General features: G+C 55.7%; 1 protein-coding gene across 5 annotated transcripts in view; it reads right to left on the bottom strand.

The window, feature by feature from the left end:
* VIPR1 (vasoactive intestinal peptide receptor 1) overlaps positions 1-19,192 on the bottom strand; it is a 33,653-nt gene extending 14,461 nt beyond the window's left edge. For 2 of the 5 annotated variants that reach the window (XM_086720534.1, XM_086720535.1), the window contains exons 1-3: positions 18,983-19,190; positions 7,938-8,046; positions 3,177-3,284 (exon numbers count right to left, since the gene is read on the bottom strand). In XM_086720534.1, coding sequence (XP_086576660.1) covers positions 3,177-3,284; positions 7,938-8,046; positions 18,983-19,060 — 295 coding nt within the window. In that variant the 5' untranslated portion in view covers positions 19,061-19,190. Of the gene's footprint in view, positions 1-3,176; positions 3,285-7,937; positions 8,047-18,414; positions 18,573-18,982 lie in introns of those variants that run through there. The other 3 variants (XM_086720536.1, XM_086720539.1, XM_086720538.1) reach the window with 3 other exon arrangements.
* Between the last annotated feature and the right edge of the window lie 811 nt (positions 19,193-20,003).

Raw genomic sequence — 20,003 nt, 5'->3', positions numbered from 1 at the left:
TTGGAGTTTAAGGTCACTGGCTTACACCTTCTTCCCAGGAAAACACACCTCTTTCCCTTACATTTTCAGCCTCTAACTTAGTCTCCTGTTTCTCTCCATCATTTTCAGAGGCTAAGGCACCAAGTACAGCTGTGCAGGTTGTTCACTGCACAAGGGCATCTGGCTGATAAATGGTGGGGGCTGCAATCTATTTCATATTCAGCTTGTCATTAGGTGGCTTCTGGTGACAGGCTGACTCTGCCTGAGGAAGGGCTACCTTTTTCTCATCTGCACCAAGGCACCATGTGGGCCCCATGGAGGCTGGCAGCCTCAGGGTTAGCCAGATGGTGGGCTGCGGTCCAGATTCTTATGTGAAGTTGCTGCCTTGATAATTCCAGCAGGGACAGAAGGAAATGCCGTCAGGAGGAATGCAATTAGCAGAGTGTCAGGGAGGAACACAAGGAGCAGGCACTTCCAGGGAATCTGAGAGAAGGCTGCCGATTGGACACCCGAGAGCTGCCAGGGGAGCTCCTCGCCTACCCACCCAGGTGCCGGGTTCCGCTGGAGAGCTGGGCTAGGTGGGGGCTGGCCTGGAATACGGCACATCTGTGACTGCTCCCAGACTCCCCAGGGAGGGCACTGACATCTCTCGTTCACTGGCTGCTGAGGTCACAACACGGAGCCTTGGGGGGAAAAAACCAGCCTGCCCCAAAGAGTCCCTTTGGCCCACCTCCTGTCCCCATTTTACAAACAGGGAAACAGGTCCAGAGAGGGAAAGGCCACCTGAAGTAAGAGATGCCCAAGAGTCTTTCTGCTCAGTCTCTGCATTCTTTAAAAGGTTTTTTTTAATGTTTATTTAAGAGAGAGAGAGAGAGAGAGAGAGAGGAGACAGAGCACGAGGAGGGGAGGAGCAGAGAGAGAGGGGGAGAGAGAATCCCAAGCAGGCTCCAGCTGTCAGCACAGAGCCCAACGTAGGGCTCGATCTCACAAACTGTGAGATCATGACCTGAGCTGAAATCAAGAGCTGGAGGCTTAACCAACTGAGGTGCCCAGGCGCCCCCTCTGAATTCTACTCTGGGTCCTGCTCTTCATTAATGCTTCCCCCTCCAGACCTGCTCCTCCCCCGGGTCCTCCCCCTCTGGACTTGCTCCTCCAAAGGATCCTCCCCACTCCAGACCTGCTCCTCCCTGGGATCCTCCCCACTCTGGACTGGCTCCTCCCTGGGATCCTCCCCACTCCAGACCTGCTCCTCCCTGGGATCCTCCCCACTCTGGACTGGCTCCTCCCTGGGATCCTCCCCACTCTGGACTGGCTCCTCCCTGGGATCCTCCCCACTCTGGACTGGCTCCTCCCTGGGATCCTCCCCACTCTGGACTGGCTCCTCCCTGGGATCCTCCCCACTCTGGACTGGCTCCTCCCTGGGATCCTCCCCACTCTGGACTGGCTCCTCCCTGGGATCCTCCCCACTCTGGACTGGCTCCTCCCTGGGATCCTCCCCACTCCGGACCTGCTCCTCCCTGGGATCCTCCCCACTCTGGACTGGCTCCTCCCTGGGATCCTCTCCACTCCAGACCTGCTCCTCCCTGGATCCTCCCCACTCCAGACCTGCTCCTCCCTGGGATCCTCCCCACTCTGGACTGGCTCCTCCCTGGGATCCTCCCCACTCCAGACCTGCTCCTCCCTTAGTCTTCTTTTTTTTTTTTCTCCCTTAGTCCTTGGTGAGTGTCTCAGCTCATCAAACTTAAACCCCAGAGGGGCATGCTGGATCTCTCCCTCCCCGCCATGAGCCTGGCACACCCTTCATGGGCAAGTTTCCCACCTCTCTCCTCTGCCACCCACACTCTAAGTCCGAATGATTACCACTTTTCAGCTGCCCTGTGAATGGGTCTTCCCATTGCACTACCAGAATCCCTCCTTCTCATGAAAAATCTGAATTACTGGTTAAACACCTCAACCTAAATTGGACTATGTCAGTTACTGGCTTCAGGCCTCCTCCAGTGGCTTCTCAGTGAACTTAGGAAAAAATCCCAAGTCCTCGGTCAGTGCTCAGGGCCAGCACGGTCTGGCCTCTGCCACCTGTCTCTTTCCTCTCCTCCCTCCCCTGAGCTCTCTCTGCTCCAGCTGCCCTGGCCTCCACTGCATTGCCTTAGTGCCCATCCCACAGGCTGCTGATTCTCCCTCTCAATGATCCCCCAGCCCAGGATCTTTCCGGCCTCCGGGTCCTCAGACAGAAGCTGCAGTAGCACCCCCTCGGCGAGCCCGTCCATCCGTGAACACCTGCCTTAATGTTGTGCCTAACCCCCTTCTCCCTCCTGGCACTTCTTACCATTTATGACACGTGTTTGTTCTCTTGCTAAATGTCTCTTCAACTAGAACGTTAGGTCCCTGTGGGCAGATAGCATGGCTGTTTTCATGCTGTGTTTGTCTAGCCCATGCTGGTCATGCTAGTAGATGTTTAATAAATATTCACTGAATGAAAGAATGGCTGAATATATGCAGGAAAGGTTCTTTGGTTAATCAGTAACAAGAAAGCCCAGTTCCTAAAGAGGCCCCTCTTCTTTTCTGCCTTCTATGGGAACACTCATTTAAAAATATGATAAGGTGTGGGGCACCTGGGTGGCTCATTCGGTTAAGTGTCAGGCTCTTGATTTCAGCTCAGGTCATGGTCTCAGAGTTGTGGGATCGAGCTCTGTGTCAGGCCCTGTGCTGACAGCACAGAGCCTGCTTGGGATTGTCTCTTCCTTTCTCTGCCCCTCCCCTGCTCACATTCGCTGTCTCTCAAAATAAAAACAAACAAACAAACAAACAAACATGACAAGGTGTGTAAGCAAAGCCCAAAAGGTCATCGGCTCCAGGCAGTGAAAGACTGAATCATGACCAGCCAAGACAACGGGGAACATGGGAGCCATAATTAGTCCTGTATCTGTCAGTCATTTGGTTATCAACTGCTGAGCAAATATTTAGCGAGCCCTTCCCACGTGTTTATCTTTTACGTGAAGAGCTAATCAAATCCCACGAATCCTTCAAAGACCTAGTTCTGGCACATCCTCTTCCACAAAGCTCCTCCCGCACCCCCAATTGCTCATCCCCTTGACCCCTTCCCGTTTGCCTTCTCACTTCCTTGACAGGTGAGTACCCACTCCAGCTGGCACCACTTGTGCTGCCCCGGCTCCCTTGTTTCCACCCAAGGCTCTTACCTTGAACTGGAGAGAAGAACTTATAAATGAGGGGGCAGTCCAAGACGACCACCTGGCCCGGAGGGGTGGCTGGCCAGCAGGTGAGGTTGTCCCACATCTTGCTGCAGCCTGAGGGGTGAAGGCAGAGGACGCAGAGGTCAGCATGGCCACCAAGTGCCTCCAGGCTTGGGGCCTGAGTCCACAGGCACCCACTCTTCTTCTCCCTCCAGGCTCCCACCTAGAGGAGACTTCAGTCTGAGAGGGGTGGGTGGCATTGTAAAGGGCCTGTCCTGACAGGGAGTGGGGAGGAGGCATCACTACAGCTCCACAGTCCTCAGTGAGGGCTGGAGTGCCCCCTGGGGGTGTTTTGAACAGTGGTGGGGTTTTGTTTGTTGCAGAGATTGGAGGCCTCGCCTGGCATTTGATGGGTCTGTTCCAGGGAGATATTCTGTAAGCGGAGTATTCTGCAAGACTTTCAGACGAGCCACTGGGCCTTTGTGCAGGTGAAACTCTTTTGTAATGGCCGGAGTCTAGACTCTTCCTCCATCTCACATCTAAACACAAGGCACTTACCTCAGAGGTTTAACATACATGGGGTTTTCCCGAAATGCAACTGAGTAAAGGGAGAGAAGACTGTGCTTTCTCAAATGCTGAACATTATTAAGAGTTGTTCAAGGTTTTGGAAAATCACATTACCGACAGCAATGTTGCCCGTGAACCTGAGTCAGTGAAGCAACCGCTGTATGTATCAATCTACATCTATAGCTACTGCATTCCCAGAGTTTATAGGGACAACCTTCAAACTGTGTCTTCTTATCTTTTAGTGTGATTGTGCCTGAATATGTACATAGTATTTTATTATAAATCACTTTCCTTTTTATGTTCCTTTTACAACCAGAACTTCATTTAAAAAAAAAAAAAATGAAGGCACATGTCCTGAATTTCATTGTATAGGAAAGGAGACATTAGAAAATATTTGTTATAAAAGGAGGTGTTGGGTGTGATGGGACGATGGGTATATTGGGGGTTGGCTAGTTCTTGAGGAGTCTTCATAGAACTCAAAAGCAACACAGATGCCCCTAACTCCGTCAAATTGTGACTTGTGCTGTGGGGTGGTGGTGTCCAGGATGGGAGTTCAAAGAAATCCCTGCACTGCAGGCCGTGTTTTCCACCATGTACGTATTAGCCTCGAGGGCTGGCTAGCGAAGGGTGCACAGTGGAGTCCCTAGGGGGCTGCTTGAATTGGCAGATGCATGGTTTTGCCTGTTCAGGGTCTGGGTGCCCCTGAGGGACTGGAACTCCCCTGGAACCCCTTCCCTGAGGGAGGTTTAATTGTTTCTTTGCAACCCTGCCAGTCCCATAGATTTCCTTGGGAAACCCAACCCCTGAGCCAAAGTCAATGCCAGCTCAGCCAAGCCCAGCCCTGCCCAGGTCCGAAGGTTCCTAAGTTCTCAAGAAGGGGGCCTGGGGAGAGAGAGGAGGTGAAAGGATGTCGCCACGTGGGAGAGAGCCTCGGGACTCTGAGTGCTGGGGTGGGTGGCCCCGGGGAGGGGTACCTTCCGGGGCTGCAGCAGCCAGGTAGCACCTATGGCTGAAGGCTGAGAACACCTGGATCCGTTCTCTGATCCGTTCTCTGAGAACACCCAGATCCACTCTGGCCCTGCCAGAGAACACAGCCTCCCTTCCTTGAGGGCCCCAAGCCCTTTTGTCCACTCTGTCATGACGCTTCCGTGGCCTTCTTCTGATTCCCCGTCCCTCCCCCGCTCCTGAGCCAGCCTCTTTGGAGGCCATGTAGGGGCTCATCATGCCAGGTAAATCCTGCTAGTGGTTCAAGACCCTATCAATAATATCAACAAATACTTATGTAGCCTTTGTATGTGCGAGGCACTGTTCTACCCTCTTTAAATACATAACTTATTTATTTAACCCTCCCATTTACAGATGAGTAACTGAGGCAGGGAGCAGTTCGGTAACTAAGCCCAAGGTCACATTGCTGGTGAATGGTGCAGCCTGCTCGCATGTTCATACGTTCCCTCTCCAGCAAACCTCTTGCGCTCCTCTTCTTCTGAAGGGCTCGATGCCCATTTCTTGGGGAATTTTGCTCTGCTGGACTCTGTTCAGCCCTCTCTGACAATGCTGGGCACACCTTGTTTTATAGGCCAGTTATTGTGTCTGTGTCCTCACCAGACTTAGAGCTCTCTGGATCTTGAGCTGCAGCATAGTCAGAGAGCAGTTTCAGAGCTGGGTCTCTGGCCCTGAGCTCTGCTTCACCACAAGTGGCACAGGGAGAGGGAGACTGGGTGTTGCCCTTGGGTGGGGGGCTGCACTTGGCCTCAAGGAATCTCAACACCACCAGGACTGGGCTGTGAACTGTCCTGGGGTGCAGGCCAGTGGACATGGCAGGGAACCCTGGGAAGAAAGTCCATTAGAGGCATGTGGTCAGGGAAGCTTCCTGGAGGAGGCAGCAGGGTCAGGAAGCTGAGAAGGGAGTAACAGCCAAGAAAATGCTAGAGCACTGGGTGGCTCAGTCGGTTAAGCACCCAACTCTTGACATCGGCTCAGGTCACGATCTCACTGTTTGTGAGTTTGGGCCCCAGTCGGGCTCTGCACTGACAGTGTGGATTCTCTCTCTCTCCCTCTTTGTCTGCCCCTCTCCCACTCATGCTCACTTGCTCTCTCTCTCTCTCTCTAATTAAATAAACTTAAACAAATTGTTTTAAATCAGAAAAAAAAAAAAAAAAAAAAAAACGCTGGCTATCTGGAGAGCCCATTGTCCTGGGTTGGGCCTCAGGAGTATTCTCTGTGTGCCTGCCCCAGAGAGGCCCCACAGGCCCCACCACACATGTCCCCAGGCCCACAGAGAAACAGGGCTCTTGTTGGCTGTGTGTGTCACCTCCACAAGAAAGGGACTGCCACCTCAACAAGAAAGACAGCCTGGAGACTGGGGCGGGGGTGGCGAGGCAGGGTGGGGGCTTCCACTGTGCCATTTTATAGATATGTGTGCACCGACAGACACACACAGACAAGCACTCCCAGTCACAGAGAACCACAGTCATGCATGCAAATATACACACATGCATGCTTACTTGCACATGGAAGGACAGACCCCAGCAAACAAAGGCACAGAGAGACACGCACAAGTCACAAACACACATGCATAGACATGACTGGGCACACCGCAGATATTCACACTCATACATCCACAATCACACACAACACACACAGACACTCAGAGTCAGACATAGAGCTTACAGACCCCAGACACAGAGACCGCTCCAGGCAGCCGTGGGCCAGGAGCACGCATCTGGATGTGCGCGAGCACGCACAGAGCCCCACCCACACAAGGTCATGGGCAGACTCACTTGCCCTCCTCTGGATCCCAGGCTGTCTTCCTGGTGACAGGATGCTGGCAGCGGACAGGCACCCTGTGCCAGCAATTACCTCACCTGGATCACGAGGGTGGCTTACCCTTGGGGCCTAGGAGGCAGTGCAATGGGGCCTAGATCCGGGGTCAGGGCCTCTCTGGGCTACGTGCACCCCCAGATCCTACTGTTGGGGTTTGCTGAGGACGGTCCGCGGTGTCTCCTGCCTCTCCCACCTGGAGGGTGGGGAGGGGTACATAGGCAGTGGATGGTCAGGCCACCCCTCACCCAGGTCTCAGTCTTAAGGCCTCAGGAGACAGGAGTCTGTCCTTCCTCAAGAGCTGGGGAGGCAAAGTCCACCCATGAGGCTACACGCACTCACTCACGCTGTAGGAAGCAGAGATTCTGGGCACCAGGGCCAAGAAGGAGGGATCCAGGAAGGGTTGCATAACTGTCAGTCTCAGAGAGGTGACAGGAGACGGGGGAGCCTGGGAGATATAAAATGTTCCCTGCTCCTGAGCAAGGCTGTTACATAACTGCAAGTTTGGCCTCAGGGGGGTGACCTGGCAGGGAGGCCCGGAGCAGGCACATCCACCCAGCGGCTCCAGCCCTTCTCTGCCCTCAGTGAGCCTCGAGCCATACCCACCCCCAGTCCCCAGGGGAAGTCTGCCTAGGCGCCTCCCACCTTCGCAGCCTCTCAGCTTCTCCACATCCTGCCCACCCTTCAGAATCTGGCCCGAGGGCACCTCGCAAAGGAAGGCCTCTGGAATCCCTCCCATTCCTTCCCCAGGCTGTTGTGCCAAGTGTGGGGCGCCCGGGCTAGGGAGGTGTCATCTGATGTGATGGCCTTGCTGGCTCTGGGCAGCTGGGCAGCGTCGGCCTGAGGGTGCCTCTGGCACCGCCCTTCACGCCCTCGCACTACCAGGCTGAAGCTCTCCCACACCCCCTGAGCAGGGGGAGCCGGGCCCACATGTGCTCAGCCTCTGAGTCTGACTGAGACTTGTCTCATCAGCGGCACAATGAGCGGGTGGTTCATCTGGCCTGCTGAAGGCGCGTTGGGATGGGGAGGGACGCGTGTGTGCCTGGGGGCCTGTGTGTGCGGTGGCACCTCTGGGTGCAGAGCTTGGGGTTGGGAGGAAGAAGCTAGGCCTCAGAACCCCCCACGTAGTATGTTCTCCTGGGCTTACAGCAGGACGCTTCCAGACCAGGGGCAGATGATGGGACCGGAGAGGCCTGTTAGGACTTCTCGCTTCCTGGCCCCCCAGCTGGTCCCGGCGTCCTCTCCTCACCCCCAGCAGCTCCGTGGTGCCATTCCCATCTGATGCGTGTGGGAGGCATGTACCCTGGATCTGGGCTCACGGGGTGAGGACAAGCAGGGCTCCCTGGAGGTCCGCGGCCCTCTCTTCCTGCTGGGCCTCACCTGCCGTGTCATTCTCCAGCTGGGCCTCCTCCAGGCACTGCTTGTGCTGTACCTCGATCAGCTGCAGATAGTAACATTCCTCCTGCTGCAGGATGGTTGCCCGGGTGCCCTGGGGAACAGAGACAGGGGGAGGGGGGACCCGTCAGCCTCATCCATGGCCTACCTCTCATCCACAGACTCCAGGAGCATGAGACCCAACAAGGCCTGTCACTTGACCGACCCAGCTTCCAGATGGAACCCCAATCCCAACCCCAGACTAAAACCCAACCCTGACCTGGATTGGACCCAGAACTCTTGGCCACAGTCCCCAAAGCTGGGTCTGCCTTGAGGGCCCTGTCATGGCTTCCTGATGGCTCCAATAGTGCTGCAGCTGTAACAACTTAGTCTTTTTGTGGGTGGCACCCCTCTGGCACCTCTCTGTAGAGCTCAGAGCCGGCCCTCTGGACTCTGCTCCCCTCCAGCCTGGGTGGGGAGTCCTCAGTGCTTGCCTCAGACTCTGCGGATGAGTGGGGCTCAGCTAGTGCTGCCTGGTTAGGAGGAGTTGGTCCCTGGAGCCAGGCCTGGGAGGAATCCAGGAGTCTGGCTGCATCTTCCAGCCTCTGTCCTCGTTCCAGGAGCCTGTGCTCGGTCTCCTGGGTCACCAGGCTGGGAAGGGGACACTGGCCCTCTTTACCCACACATCACCTGCCTTCTTCTTAGCTTCTAAACAATTTAAGCTATATCAGATCTGATGAAGGAAGGGAGGTTTCAGGAAATAAGGGAGGCCCCTCTAGGTTGTCTTGCCAACCCACCAAACCTCCTCTGTCCCTACTCCTGCCTCTGGGAGGTGGGGACAAGTGATGGGAAAGCCCATGCCTCTTCCCTCCCCTTTCCTGTACCCTACAAGGGGATCAGGGATGGAACCAGGCCTGTGTGAAGGCATGGGGGGTGGGCAGGCATTGGCATTGGGGCCAACAAGTGAGCAGGGGTGATGGCTGCCTAGGAACAGATAGAAAAAAAACAAAACAGGTCTTGGGAACCACTGGGTGGGCAAGGGCAGGTGAAGGCCTCCATGGAGGAACCACTGAGCTGGTAGAAGCTTCCGCTGGTCTCTTTGGCTTTAGGGAAGTGGCTGCAACCCCACATCGGTTTCCTCATCTTTGCCCAGGGAAGAGAATGCCATAGTCCCCAACAGTCTTGTTCAGCAAGGCAGCTCCAGAATCAGAGACTCTCAGTGTCTCTTCCAACTTGTTCCTTCTGGCCTGGGACAAGGTCCTTACCTCCCTCAGTTTCCTTGTAGGCCAAACGGGCCTCTACCAACTCCCCCTGCTGACTCAAAGCCTTGTTGCAGTGGGGCTATGGGGGAAAGCATTTCTTTCCTTAAGTGTATCCCCATCTGGCCTGGTACCAAGGGTGTGACTTTGACCATTGTTCTAAGTAAGGTGATCCCCCAGAGGGATAAGCATTACAGGTGCCAGGGAGCTCTCCATTGCTATAGAGGAAGGGGGTCCAAGCTGAAGCTGGACAACTCAGTGCCCAAGAAGCTGTGCAGCTGAGTCCCTTCCACTTAATACTCTCTCATCCCTTGTGGAGGCCTTGGTGGAGCCTCACTGTCACAGAGGTCCTCATCGTCCAACCTTCCCATATGCAGCTAAGCACCACTGCTGGCCTAGCCCAAGGGAGGATGTCCTTGTCCAGGATGCCTTCAGACTCCCTAGCACCTAGACCTCGCTCATCCATGTGCCATGGCCTGGAAGGCCCACTGGGTTCCATCTTGGACCTTTAACTTTATCATCTAATTGGGGTAAAGGCATTAGCTGGTTAAGTCTTTAAAACTTGGCATATGGAGAGTAACAAAGATCTATTATGTAGCAGGATATATGGTTTGTTTTTTTGTTTGTTTGTTTTTGGTTTTTTTTTTGTATAACTGTTTAAAAGAAAATATATGAGACTTGAAGGAAATGTGCGGTGGTCCCTCTTTGGGGGTCCCATGCTTCCCTTCCTGTTCAAAAGCATTACTGAGACTGAAACACTCAAGATGCTCTATCTCAAGAGATCTGTGGCTGGCTCGTGCTGTTCAGGCATGGGAAGAGGGGTGGCCAAAGGACCCCAGAGGTGGCCTCTGGAAGAAGAACCTGGGGATGGGCTTGTGTCCCACTCTTGGGCTGTCTTGCTTGCCTGGAGCATGCTTCTCCCCAAAGTGCCTTCCCAGCTCCAGCAACAGGGTTTGTTCTGCCTTCTGCCCCTTCTCCCCTCCACTCCCCCCACAACATGAATGCAGGATGGATGGTAGTAAACATTTCTTGTTGCTGCTTTTCTACCATCCTTTACCCTCCTCTGGTGCCACGTCCTCATCTCTATCGGGGGAACCACCTCCTTCCCCACCCCTAGTTCTTGGGGTTCTGATGAACCCTCTTCTAAGAAATCAACATGTGATCAGACTTGAGCCCATCAGAGCTTTCCTGGCCTTAGTGCCTGGCACATGGCCCCAGTCAGGCTGTTCAGAGCCAGCAGGTTCATTCCTGGGGCTTTGGATTTTGTCTTTCCCACTAGACTGGAAACCTCAAAGGGTGCAGGGGCTGGAACTATTGTCACCATCTTGTTTCTTCTTGTGTTGTTGTGGAACACAATGATGAAAGCCACACGGGTAAAGCCTGAATGAAGAGATAGAGAAAAACTGGATCCTCTTGACATCATCTAAGTCCCCGGATGCAGCCATGTCTGAAAGTAGCCCTGCTTCCAACAACATGAGTCAATGTCTTTCTTTATTTCTAGAATCAGTTGAGTTTTCTATCCCTGTAACCAAGAGAGTCCAGACTAGTGCTCTGAGGACAGGACAATGGATGCCCTCATTTACTGGGTCCTCTTAAGCCAGAGCTGTGGCCATGCTGTTTACCAAGAGATAATTCTTCTGCAAAATTACTGAGGGCATCATAGGGTTCCTAGTAGCTTCTGACGTTGGAAAGCTATCGGGTCAGCTTCTCTAGCCAAGTCTGCCTGCACCGCCCATCAGCACAGCCATAAAGCCTTTCCTGAGAGGCAGTTTGCAGAGCAGGGGCAGGAGGCCCTGGGATAACCTAGGAGCCTGGGGTATCTCTGAATAAAGTGAGCATGGTCTGGAAGATGAGCTCTGTCTTTACCACAGCTTAGTTGAATGCTAGAGCCCATCTGAAGAAGGGTAGGGGAAAGAGAGACCCAAAGAGGGATCTGAGGTCACCTAGCAAATGCACATTCCTAGATAGGACCTATATCTCTGACCACTAGTCTGGACTGCATCAATTCCTCTCCATGGCCTTGCTTTGGGCCATCTGGTCTACCATTGCCCTTTGGGGGACAGGGCCAGGGCAGCTCCCTGTAGTCCTTATCATTGAGGAATTCAGGCAGACTTTGAACTTCCTCTTCCACTTATTTCCCTATGCTAAACATCCTCATTATCCCTCTGGACTGCAGACACGCGAAGTTGGAAAATTCCCAGCCAGATATAGCCAAGCCTACTGATTCTAGTATGAAGGTATGAAAATGTCTAATCCATGCAAGGTTGCAAAAGCCTGGGGTGACTGCAGCAAGGGGTCCTGAGGCATCAGGAGACAAGCTGTGGGATACAGGCAGGGGCCAGGCCTCCAGTACCTGCCTGGGCCAGTGTAGTAGTTTTCAGCACCACCACCTGCACCTCAGGGTCCCCAAAGCCTAGCAGTCAAAGCCCACACTTCAAAACTGGCATTCAAGTCCCTCCTTATTTCGACTACTGCCTACATTTCCCAACTTGTCTCCTGAGGCCCCACGGGGAGAGGAGAAAACAGGGCTTTCTCTCAAGCCCTCACCAATTCCTGTGCTGGGCTGAACTCCAAGTGGGCTTAAAGTCACCTGACCCTGTGGGTGGGTTGAGGTGAGAGTTTCAGGCCCAACCGAGTCCCCAGCACCTTCTCTATCACAGGAGTTCCTGAGCCCAGAAGAGGAGACCCAGGCAAGGGTGAGGCAGTCTGTAGCCTCCCTTCATTCCAGGTCCTCTTATGTCCCCTGCCATGGTACTGGCTGCAGGTGGGAGGTGACGGACTGGAAGTTGGCAGGAGAATCCTGAGTCTCTGGTTGGGGGCAGGGATTAACCAAGTCTTGTTAATTCCACCGGCTTACTTGGGTCCCTTCCCCTCTATCTCCACCATGAGGGCTTTCTCCCGCATGTGGGGCTCACTGAGATCTGGGGTAGGGTGTAGATGCTGGGAGTTGTGGCTGTTAGACGCTAGGGGCTCTGAAAGACAGGGTGGAGGGCTGACTCAGGTTTTGTGGGTGCCACACCCATCCCCCAAGGGAAGCTTGAGCCCACAGCTATTGTCTGGAGTCAGAACTCCCGGCCTCATCTGGGGCTGGAGAACTGTGGTGGGAGAAGCCAAGGGAGACAGAAGCAGCATGGTGAGGAAACAGGAGTCCCTCTGAGGGGCAGCTGGTTTCTGAGAGGGGTGAAAAATGCAGCAGGCTAGATTAGGTAAGACCGGAGAAAGCACTTCCCGCCTGGGGATTACCAAGCCCTAGGAGTCACCGTGAATGGTTTGTGTTTCTGAGACTTGTCAAGGAGGGCCCTTCCCCACCCCCCTCCACCCCCCTCCCCCCCGCCAAGTTGTAGGGGACTGGGGAACGGAGAATAAAGAGCTGTGGCGGTCTCATTTACTGTTCTCCCCTCACCATCCCATGATTTATTTAAGCCTCCTCCCCCTATTGAAATAATGGGGCAACAAAGAGTCACAGGAGGAAACTGAGGACCTAGAAAGAAAGCAGTGTGGTCAAAGGCACACAGGACCCCAAACCAGCTTCCCAGGCTGTGCCCTTCATTCTGGCTTTTGTGTTTGAATTGGTAAGGAGATGGAGAGGGTGTATGGGGGCAAAGGGGAGAGGAAGGAGAAGGAGGAGGGGGAGGAGGGAGAGGGGGAGGAGGAAGGGGGGAGGATGAGGAGGAGGGGGAGGAGGAGGAGGAAGGGGAGGAGGAGGAGGAGGAGGAGATAAGGGCAGAGGGGAGGAAGTGGGGGCACAGGAAAGTAAGGTAAGTCATGCGATCCAGAAGTCACAGAAAAGAGGAGAAACCCGCTCCCAGCTTCGCAGAGGGCACTCCAAGAAGTTGAAATCAGGCCTTGTCCTATTGGGAAGGGGCTCGAGGGAGACCCCTGGGGTGATGGGGAACGTGGAATAGCTTGATCTGAGCGGTGTCCACACGGGTGAACACATGGGTGACAATTGCCTGAGCCGTCACTTCAGATATGTATGTGACAATTCCCCAGGATGTCACTTCAGATTTGTACATTTTATGAATTGAAAAATGTCTCCTGCGTCCCGGGGCAGCCCGGGGCATGCTACAGCTGCTTGGGAAGAAGCAACGTCTCTTGGTGAGACGGCAGAGCCCAGTTAAGTCCGCAGGTTCCAGAATCAGACTGCCAGCCACTCCCTGGCTGGGAGACCTTGGGTGAGTCTTCCCACCTCGTCTGAAAATGGGGACAAATGGCAGTGCTGTCCACTCCCAGGGCTGTGTCCGGGGTCACACATAAACGGCACTAGGGGACTGCCAACCAAGGTTAGCAGTTGTTGTCAAAGGCCCCGCCAGCCCTACATGCCAGGCCAGCCTTGCGAGGGGACCCCGGCCTCGCCACGGCCTTGACGAGCGCCGCAGAACCCCAGGCAGTCTGAAGGTCCCACGGATAGACAGACAGCAGCTGTACCCACCAGAAGGGAGGTCTCGAGTCGGGTGTTCCCCCCCGCCCCCCACTGCAGTCTGATTTCTTCCTCCTCCCTGTATTTAAAAAACTTTTTTAAATCATTTATTTACTTAAAAAAATTTTCAATGTTTATTTATTTTTGAGAGAGACAGAGTGTGAGTAGGGGAGGGGCAGAGAGAGAAGAGAGGGGGACACAGAATCCGAAGCAGGATCCAGGCTCCGAGCTGTCAGCACAGAGCCCGGCGCGGGGCTCAAACTCACAAGCTGTGAGATCATGACCTGAGCTGAAGTTGGACACTGAACCACCCGGGCACCCTCATTTTTAAATTTTTTTTTTTAATTTTAGAGAGAGAGAGAGAGAGAGAGAGAGAGAGAGAGAGTTTGAGCGGGGGAGAAGGGCAGAGGGAGAGAGAGTATCTTAAGCAGGCTCCCCGCTCAATCCCATGACTGTGGGATCACAACCTGAGCTGAAATCAAGAGTTGGACACTCAACTGACTGAGCCACCCAGGCACCCCTCCCTCCATGTATTTTTATATCTTTTTTACTGATAGTCTGAAGCCTCCCCTCTAAATATCCAAATTTTGCCACCCGTACCTCCTCCTGGGAAAGGCTGAACTCTGGGTGGTAGTGTGCGGTGCAGGGGTAAAGACAGAGAGCGAGACACAGGGATGCAGGTTTGGGCTTGGGGCAAGAAAGAACTTTCCATATTGCAGGGTGGTCCCAGGACAAGGGCTCTCATTATCAGAATACAAGCAAAGATGTTCAGCCTGTGGTTAAGCCTGGCCTCATCTAAGGGCCCTTCTTGTGAGGTGTACTTAGGGGCACAAAGCCTCTCAGAGTTTCTTTGCAGAGGACCACTGTGGCAATAGCCAGCGAGGCAGGAGCAGCAGGGACTCAGGTTCAAATCCTCTGCCTCTTGGAAGTCATCCTGGGCACTCTTGGAGAAAGAGGACTCAGTTTACACCCGTGGTGTCCAGGGTGGGGGTGGAGGGCGATATTGGTGTTGGGGCCCCATGCAGAGGGCTGAGCCACGAGGCTGCGAGACTTCCAGAGTCAGTTGGTGACCTCTTCCCCTCTTCTGATGACAGATTGTGCAGAAAGCTTGTTTTTCAGATAGCGGGGGCGGGAGGGACTTCCTGAGAGATACGGACCCTCACATCATGAGCCACAAGGAAAGGAGTGCAGATAAAGACTGGGCCATGTCCCAGTGAAGGGCTGGATGTCCACCCACCCCCCAGCTCGCTGTCCAGGCTCGTCACAACCCAGGCAGGAATGCTCCTCGCTGTCAGACCCAACCCCCCGATGATACTGGGGTGCTTGACTAAATGCTCTTTGGAGATATTTGAACACAAGATATTCAGGAATGCCTGTTCATTTTGTTAGGCATGGTGGTGGTATTATAGTTACACGGGAAAATGTCCTTTGGTTTTAGAGATGCATCTTAAGACAATTTGCAGCACAAGGTCATCATGTCTATAATTTACTTTAAGATACTTGAGCCGCGAAAGGGAAATGTTGCAAATACGAACTGTTACGGGTTATTGGTTGTCACACCTAGGGGTTGGGGGGACGAGCATGCGCAGTTCCCATCCTGCCATTTTGCTGACATCACTCCAAGGAATGGGTATTTCCATGCTCATGATATTATTCTCCTTTTTAAAATCTATTTGAAAATCTTTACGATAAGGTTTGACTAAAAAGTCTCGTCATGTGGTGGAGACGTTAAGCTGTGTCTCTATTACTTCTGAAACACATCTAAGGTGTGCGTGAGACTTGGCACATTGTATACATTTGCGGTGGGAAGTCACACTGGGGAGGGCAGAACGTGGGAGGTTGAGTAGCAAAAGCAGGGAGAAAGGGACAGGGCTTCGTCTAGTCCCCTGCCCATTCCTGCATCCACCGCCAGAGGGGCCGCAGTGAGGGGTCCCTGCGAGTGGCAGACTCGCACAGGCTGAGGCTGCCCCCTGTGCAAGGAGGCCCAGTGCCTGCCACCCAGCCTTCCCTGAGACAACTCGTCACCTATTTGGGCCTGGAGCCATAACCCCACATTGCCTGGCTTACCTCATGAGGACACCCCCGTCCCCAGAGCTCCTGAGCTGGGGCATCAAGAGAAGAAATGGCCTATCTCAGTTCACATGGCACTTTGTCCTTCAAGCATCCTGGAAGTCCTGACTGGAGGACCAGTCCCCGTCCACAGAGTCCTGAGGCTCAGAGGGAAAATTACGCCCCAGTCGCAGGGTGCAGCTGGCCTCCAACCCAGCCCTCTCGCCCCATTTCTCCTACGCTGGGGCCAACGTTCCTACCCTCCCTTTTGTGATGAGCAAACTGAGGCCCTTCCACAGAGACCAGCTTGTTCTCAAGGTCAACTGACCATTGCCACAGAGTAGGGCGAGGACCAGGTCTCATGTGCTCCAGAAATGTCAGGGAAGGCTGAGACTCAGAGCACCAGGACGGGAGGCTGGAAACTTCGAGGAGGAGGTCACTCTTCCAGCACAGTCCCCCAGGAGTCCTGGGCGGGCCTGAGATTGTCACTTTGCTCAAGGAGGAGGCCCTGACCCCACTGTAGCCGTGTTCCCAGAAGCCCACAGGGTGGTCAGCTGGGGGCCAAGAGAGACGGGCCAGCTGTGGACAGCCTCTGGAGAGGCTAGGAGCCGATGGCCAGGGCGGGATGCCTACAGCAGACTCAGCCCTTCAGGAGCAGGTGGCCAGCAACTGCCTCAGAGAGGGGTTAGAGGAGCCAAACCTTCCCCAAACCCCTGGGCCATCTCAGCCTCAGAGGGGGACCTGGGGCCTTCTTCCTCCTTCCGGGGTCAGGCCCATTGGTCCTGCCAACAGAGGCTCCTTTATAGTCTCTGGTGGAAGGTTGGCCCATGTGGCGAAACTCTTTGGGGCATTGTTTTGCCTCCTCCAGGGAGCCTTCCCTGACTGCTCTCAGCTACTCTTGCCTCAGTTCTGGGAGATGTTCCTCACTCCCCGGGGCCCTCCTCCTGGCTTACTGGCTCTGCTCTCCCTGACCAGCCTGAGAATCTTCCCAGGGAAGGACCTGGGTCTGCTCCTCCTCTGACACCCCTCTCCTTGTCCCTGGGCTGGGCATTGCCCTGTCCAGTTCTGCTACCAGTGAGGAGCCCCGTGTCTGCTGTCCAGGGGGTAGGGGCAGTAGAAGGCCTGCCTGACAGGTGGCCTTGGGGCAGACTTCCTCTTCTGAGACACTAGAGGTTTTCTTTCCCTTTTTTTGCTTCCCTGTTCAGAGATTTCCCCTTCCCTGACTGAGGTCAGGGCACCATAAATAGGAGCGATAAGGCCTTGGGTCTTTAAACTGAACTTTGCAGCTGCCATTTTATGACTCTGATAACATCAGCCCCCTCAACCCTGAGTCTGGCTGGAGCGGGACTGCCTGGTGTCCATTCAGTGAGGGAGAAAGTGGTGTCTGGTGGGGAGGAGTGTCAAGTGGAGAAGCATGTGGGGAACCCTTCATCCCAGGCGGCCCTCACCTAGCCCTGGGTGAGTTCCTTGTCCTCCCTCTTCAGACCCAGGCCTGCACTGGGCTGTGGGGGACAGCAAAAATGACAGACCACAGCCCTTGATCCATGGGGTGGTCAGAAGAGCCCAGGGTGGGAGGTGGGTAGGGCTGAAGAGTTGGGTCAGAGTGGGGGGGGGGGAGGGCTGAGTGGGCTGGAGCAATCAGGGAAGGCTGTCTGGAAGAGGTGATAGAGTGGGGTATTGAGTGAATAAAATGTGGAAGGACAGGGAACAGTAGGCATTGGAGGAGGCAGGCCTGGACTGCCTCAGGAGGTGGGGGGAGATGTGGCCTAGCACAACAGGAGGCCCTGCTGAAAGTATTCCACCCCTGGGCTGAGAAGCCTCCAAGGATGGGGAGTGAGGTACCAGTGGTGGGTGGTCCCAAGAAACCAGGCTCATCCAAGGAGAATTTGAGTGGTCACAGCCCAGTTGGGAGAGCCAGAGGGCTGTTGGCGAGGCCCGGAGGCTCCAGGACACTGAGGGGCTCTAAGTGGTGCCAGGGCTGTGGAGCTGTGGCCTCAGGGCCAGAAGCAGGTGGGGCTTTGAGTGCTCAGGAGGTGGGTCTCATGTCTCTCGATGGGAGGAGGGGAGGCTCCTACCAATTGCTATTAAGTTGTGCTCCCAGGATAGACAATGAGCTTCTCGTCCCCAGGATGTACAAGACATTAGCTAGATGGAAACACAGAGATTCCTGATTTGGTGGAGGTGACGGTAAGGGAGGTAATTATGGGCTAGAAGAGAGTAGGTGATCAATATACTCTACGCACCCAGCAGCCAACCTGGAGCTGGTGCCACACCTGGGACCCACTTGGGTTTTAGGCTCTAAGCAGCAACCCCAGATTCCTCAAGCAGCAACCCCGGATTCCCCCAGATTCCTGGGGTAGGGAAAGAGAGAAATTCAACCTCAGTCCTGGTCTGATTAGGGGGGGAACAGGTGTCTTTGGGACTTATTTTGCCCATCTGTAAAATGGGCTTAGGTGGATTCGGTGAGTCTTGAGGTCTTCCCTGATCTTAGAGGGAGATGATCCATGCGTCTCCTGCCTGAACCAGGATCTGCCCTGCAGGTGAGCCACCCACAGCCACACACAAGGGCACAGCCACACATCAGAGGCATACACATACCTGTGTGGGGATGAACCAGGAGTGGGAGGAAGAGGATGCCACTGCCTCTTGGCTGTTCACACCTTGCTCAGCTTTCCCCATGCACAAGTCTGGCCCTTCCTGATAAACACCACCCTCAACCCCTCACTGCCCACCACCTTCCACCTCGGGCTCTTACCTTTCAGCTCTGCTCAGTGGGAGGGCACAGGAAGGGCCTGCCAGTCAGCCGCCTTATCCCCAAAGCCCCTTCCCAGCGCTGGGTCTGCTGCTGAGACGTCACTCCTACACGTAACACACAACGCCCCGCAGACACCTCCAGCCGGGCACAGCCCATAACGACGACCCTCACAGCCTCCCTCCCTTCCACCCACGGTCTACCGGGCCTTCCATTCCAATCGACCACAGTCCCCAACCTTGCACCCACTGACTTCCTCTCCCCACGCACGACGCAGCCACGACACCGAAGGCAAGTTTGGGGAGCACGCTTTCTCCTGGCGCCCCTCCACCGGTGTCTCAGATCACCGCGCCGAGCGGGCTCCCAGCAGCTCTGGGAGGGACTAGGCGCGACCGAGATCCCATCCCTCGGGTCTAGAGCCAGTCCGAGGCTGAGCTGGGAGGCGAGACCCAGCGCTCCGTGCCCCCATTCCCCTTACACAGACGTGCGCACAGACGGCCCGGCTCCCGCCGTCCCCCCACTCCACCCGCGGCGGCCGGGACTGAGGGGGGGGGGCCCGGCGGACACTCACCGCGGGGCCGAGAGCGCAGGCGAGGACGCTGGCCAGCACGCATAGCCAGCGGGCCGGCGGCGGGCTAGTCGGGCGCATGGTCCGCCCCGAACCCGCGACAGGCGGCCCCGCGCCGGGAATAGGCGGGCGGGCTGCGCACCGCGCGGTCGACGGCGGGGAGCCGGGCGGAGTGGCGCTGCCGCGGTGGCCCCAACGCGGAGAGGCGCAGCTCGGGGCTGGAGGCGGGCCCCGGGGGCTCGTCTGACGGGCGGCGGGTCTAGCCAATGGATCGGCAGGGGCGGGGCCGCCGCTCAGGTGTGGGGCGGGGCTGGGGGCTCCCTCGCCAGTGGGGTGTCCCTGCGATCTCGCCGCGGATCACCCACGTCAGTCCTCCTCAGTCGCCGGGGATTCACAAGCCTTCACCCCTTCGGGCCGCATCCTCGGGAGTGTTGAGACCCCAACACGCCACATCCTCCCCTGCTTAGATCACAACGTTTCCAAGCGCCTGGTTGAGATCTCCCACTCCCACACGCCCCCTCAGCCCCACCCCAGGACGCTCTTCACGTCCACCTTCAGAGCCACCTCCTCCAGGAAGTCTCCCTGCCAGCCTCCCCATTTCCCATTTCTGCGCGTCGGAGGACAGGTGCGGGCGGGCCGGACTCTGAGACAGGACAGGTCACTTCTTATCCCCCAGGCTGCGGGCTGCGGGCTGCGGCCTGCGGGCTGCGGCCTGCGTAGGGCCCTAGGTCGTAAGCGACCCGGAGGTGGGGCGAGCGATTTGATTCATTTTCAATCGCCCCAACTCATCCCTCGCCGGGACAGGCAGAGCGAGGGGAAACAAGGGCGCGAGTGAGGCCCGACGCTGGGCTCCTCGGTGCCACCTCTGAGCCCAGGCGACCTGGCAGGACGCGCTTAGCACCGGCTGGGCTTCCGGGCCCTTCACGACCAGGGAGTGAGGGGGCCGTGCTTTAGGGAGGGTGGCACGTCCGCGCCCTCACGCGCCCCTGCCCGGGCACCTCCCGAGGGAGGCTGGGCCGAAGTT

The sequence above is a fragment of the Puma concolor genome, chromosome C2 (genome assembly GCF_028749965.1).
Source record: "Puma concolor isolate L17-30 chromosome C2, mPumCon1.1.hap2, whole genome shotgun sequence".
Lineage (NCBI taxonomy): Eukaryota > Metazoa > Chordata > Mammalia > Carnivora > Felidae > Puma > Puma concolor.
The sequence above is the reverse complement of the archived record's forward strand: the minus strand, read 5'-3'. Positions and strand labels throughout refer to the sequence as shown.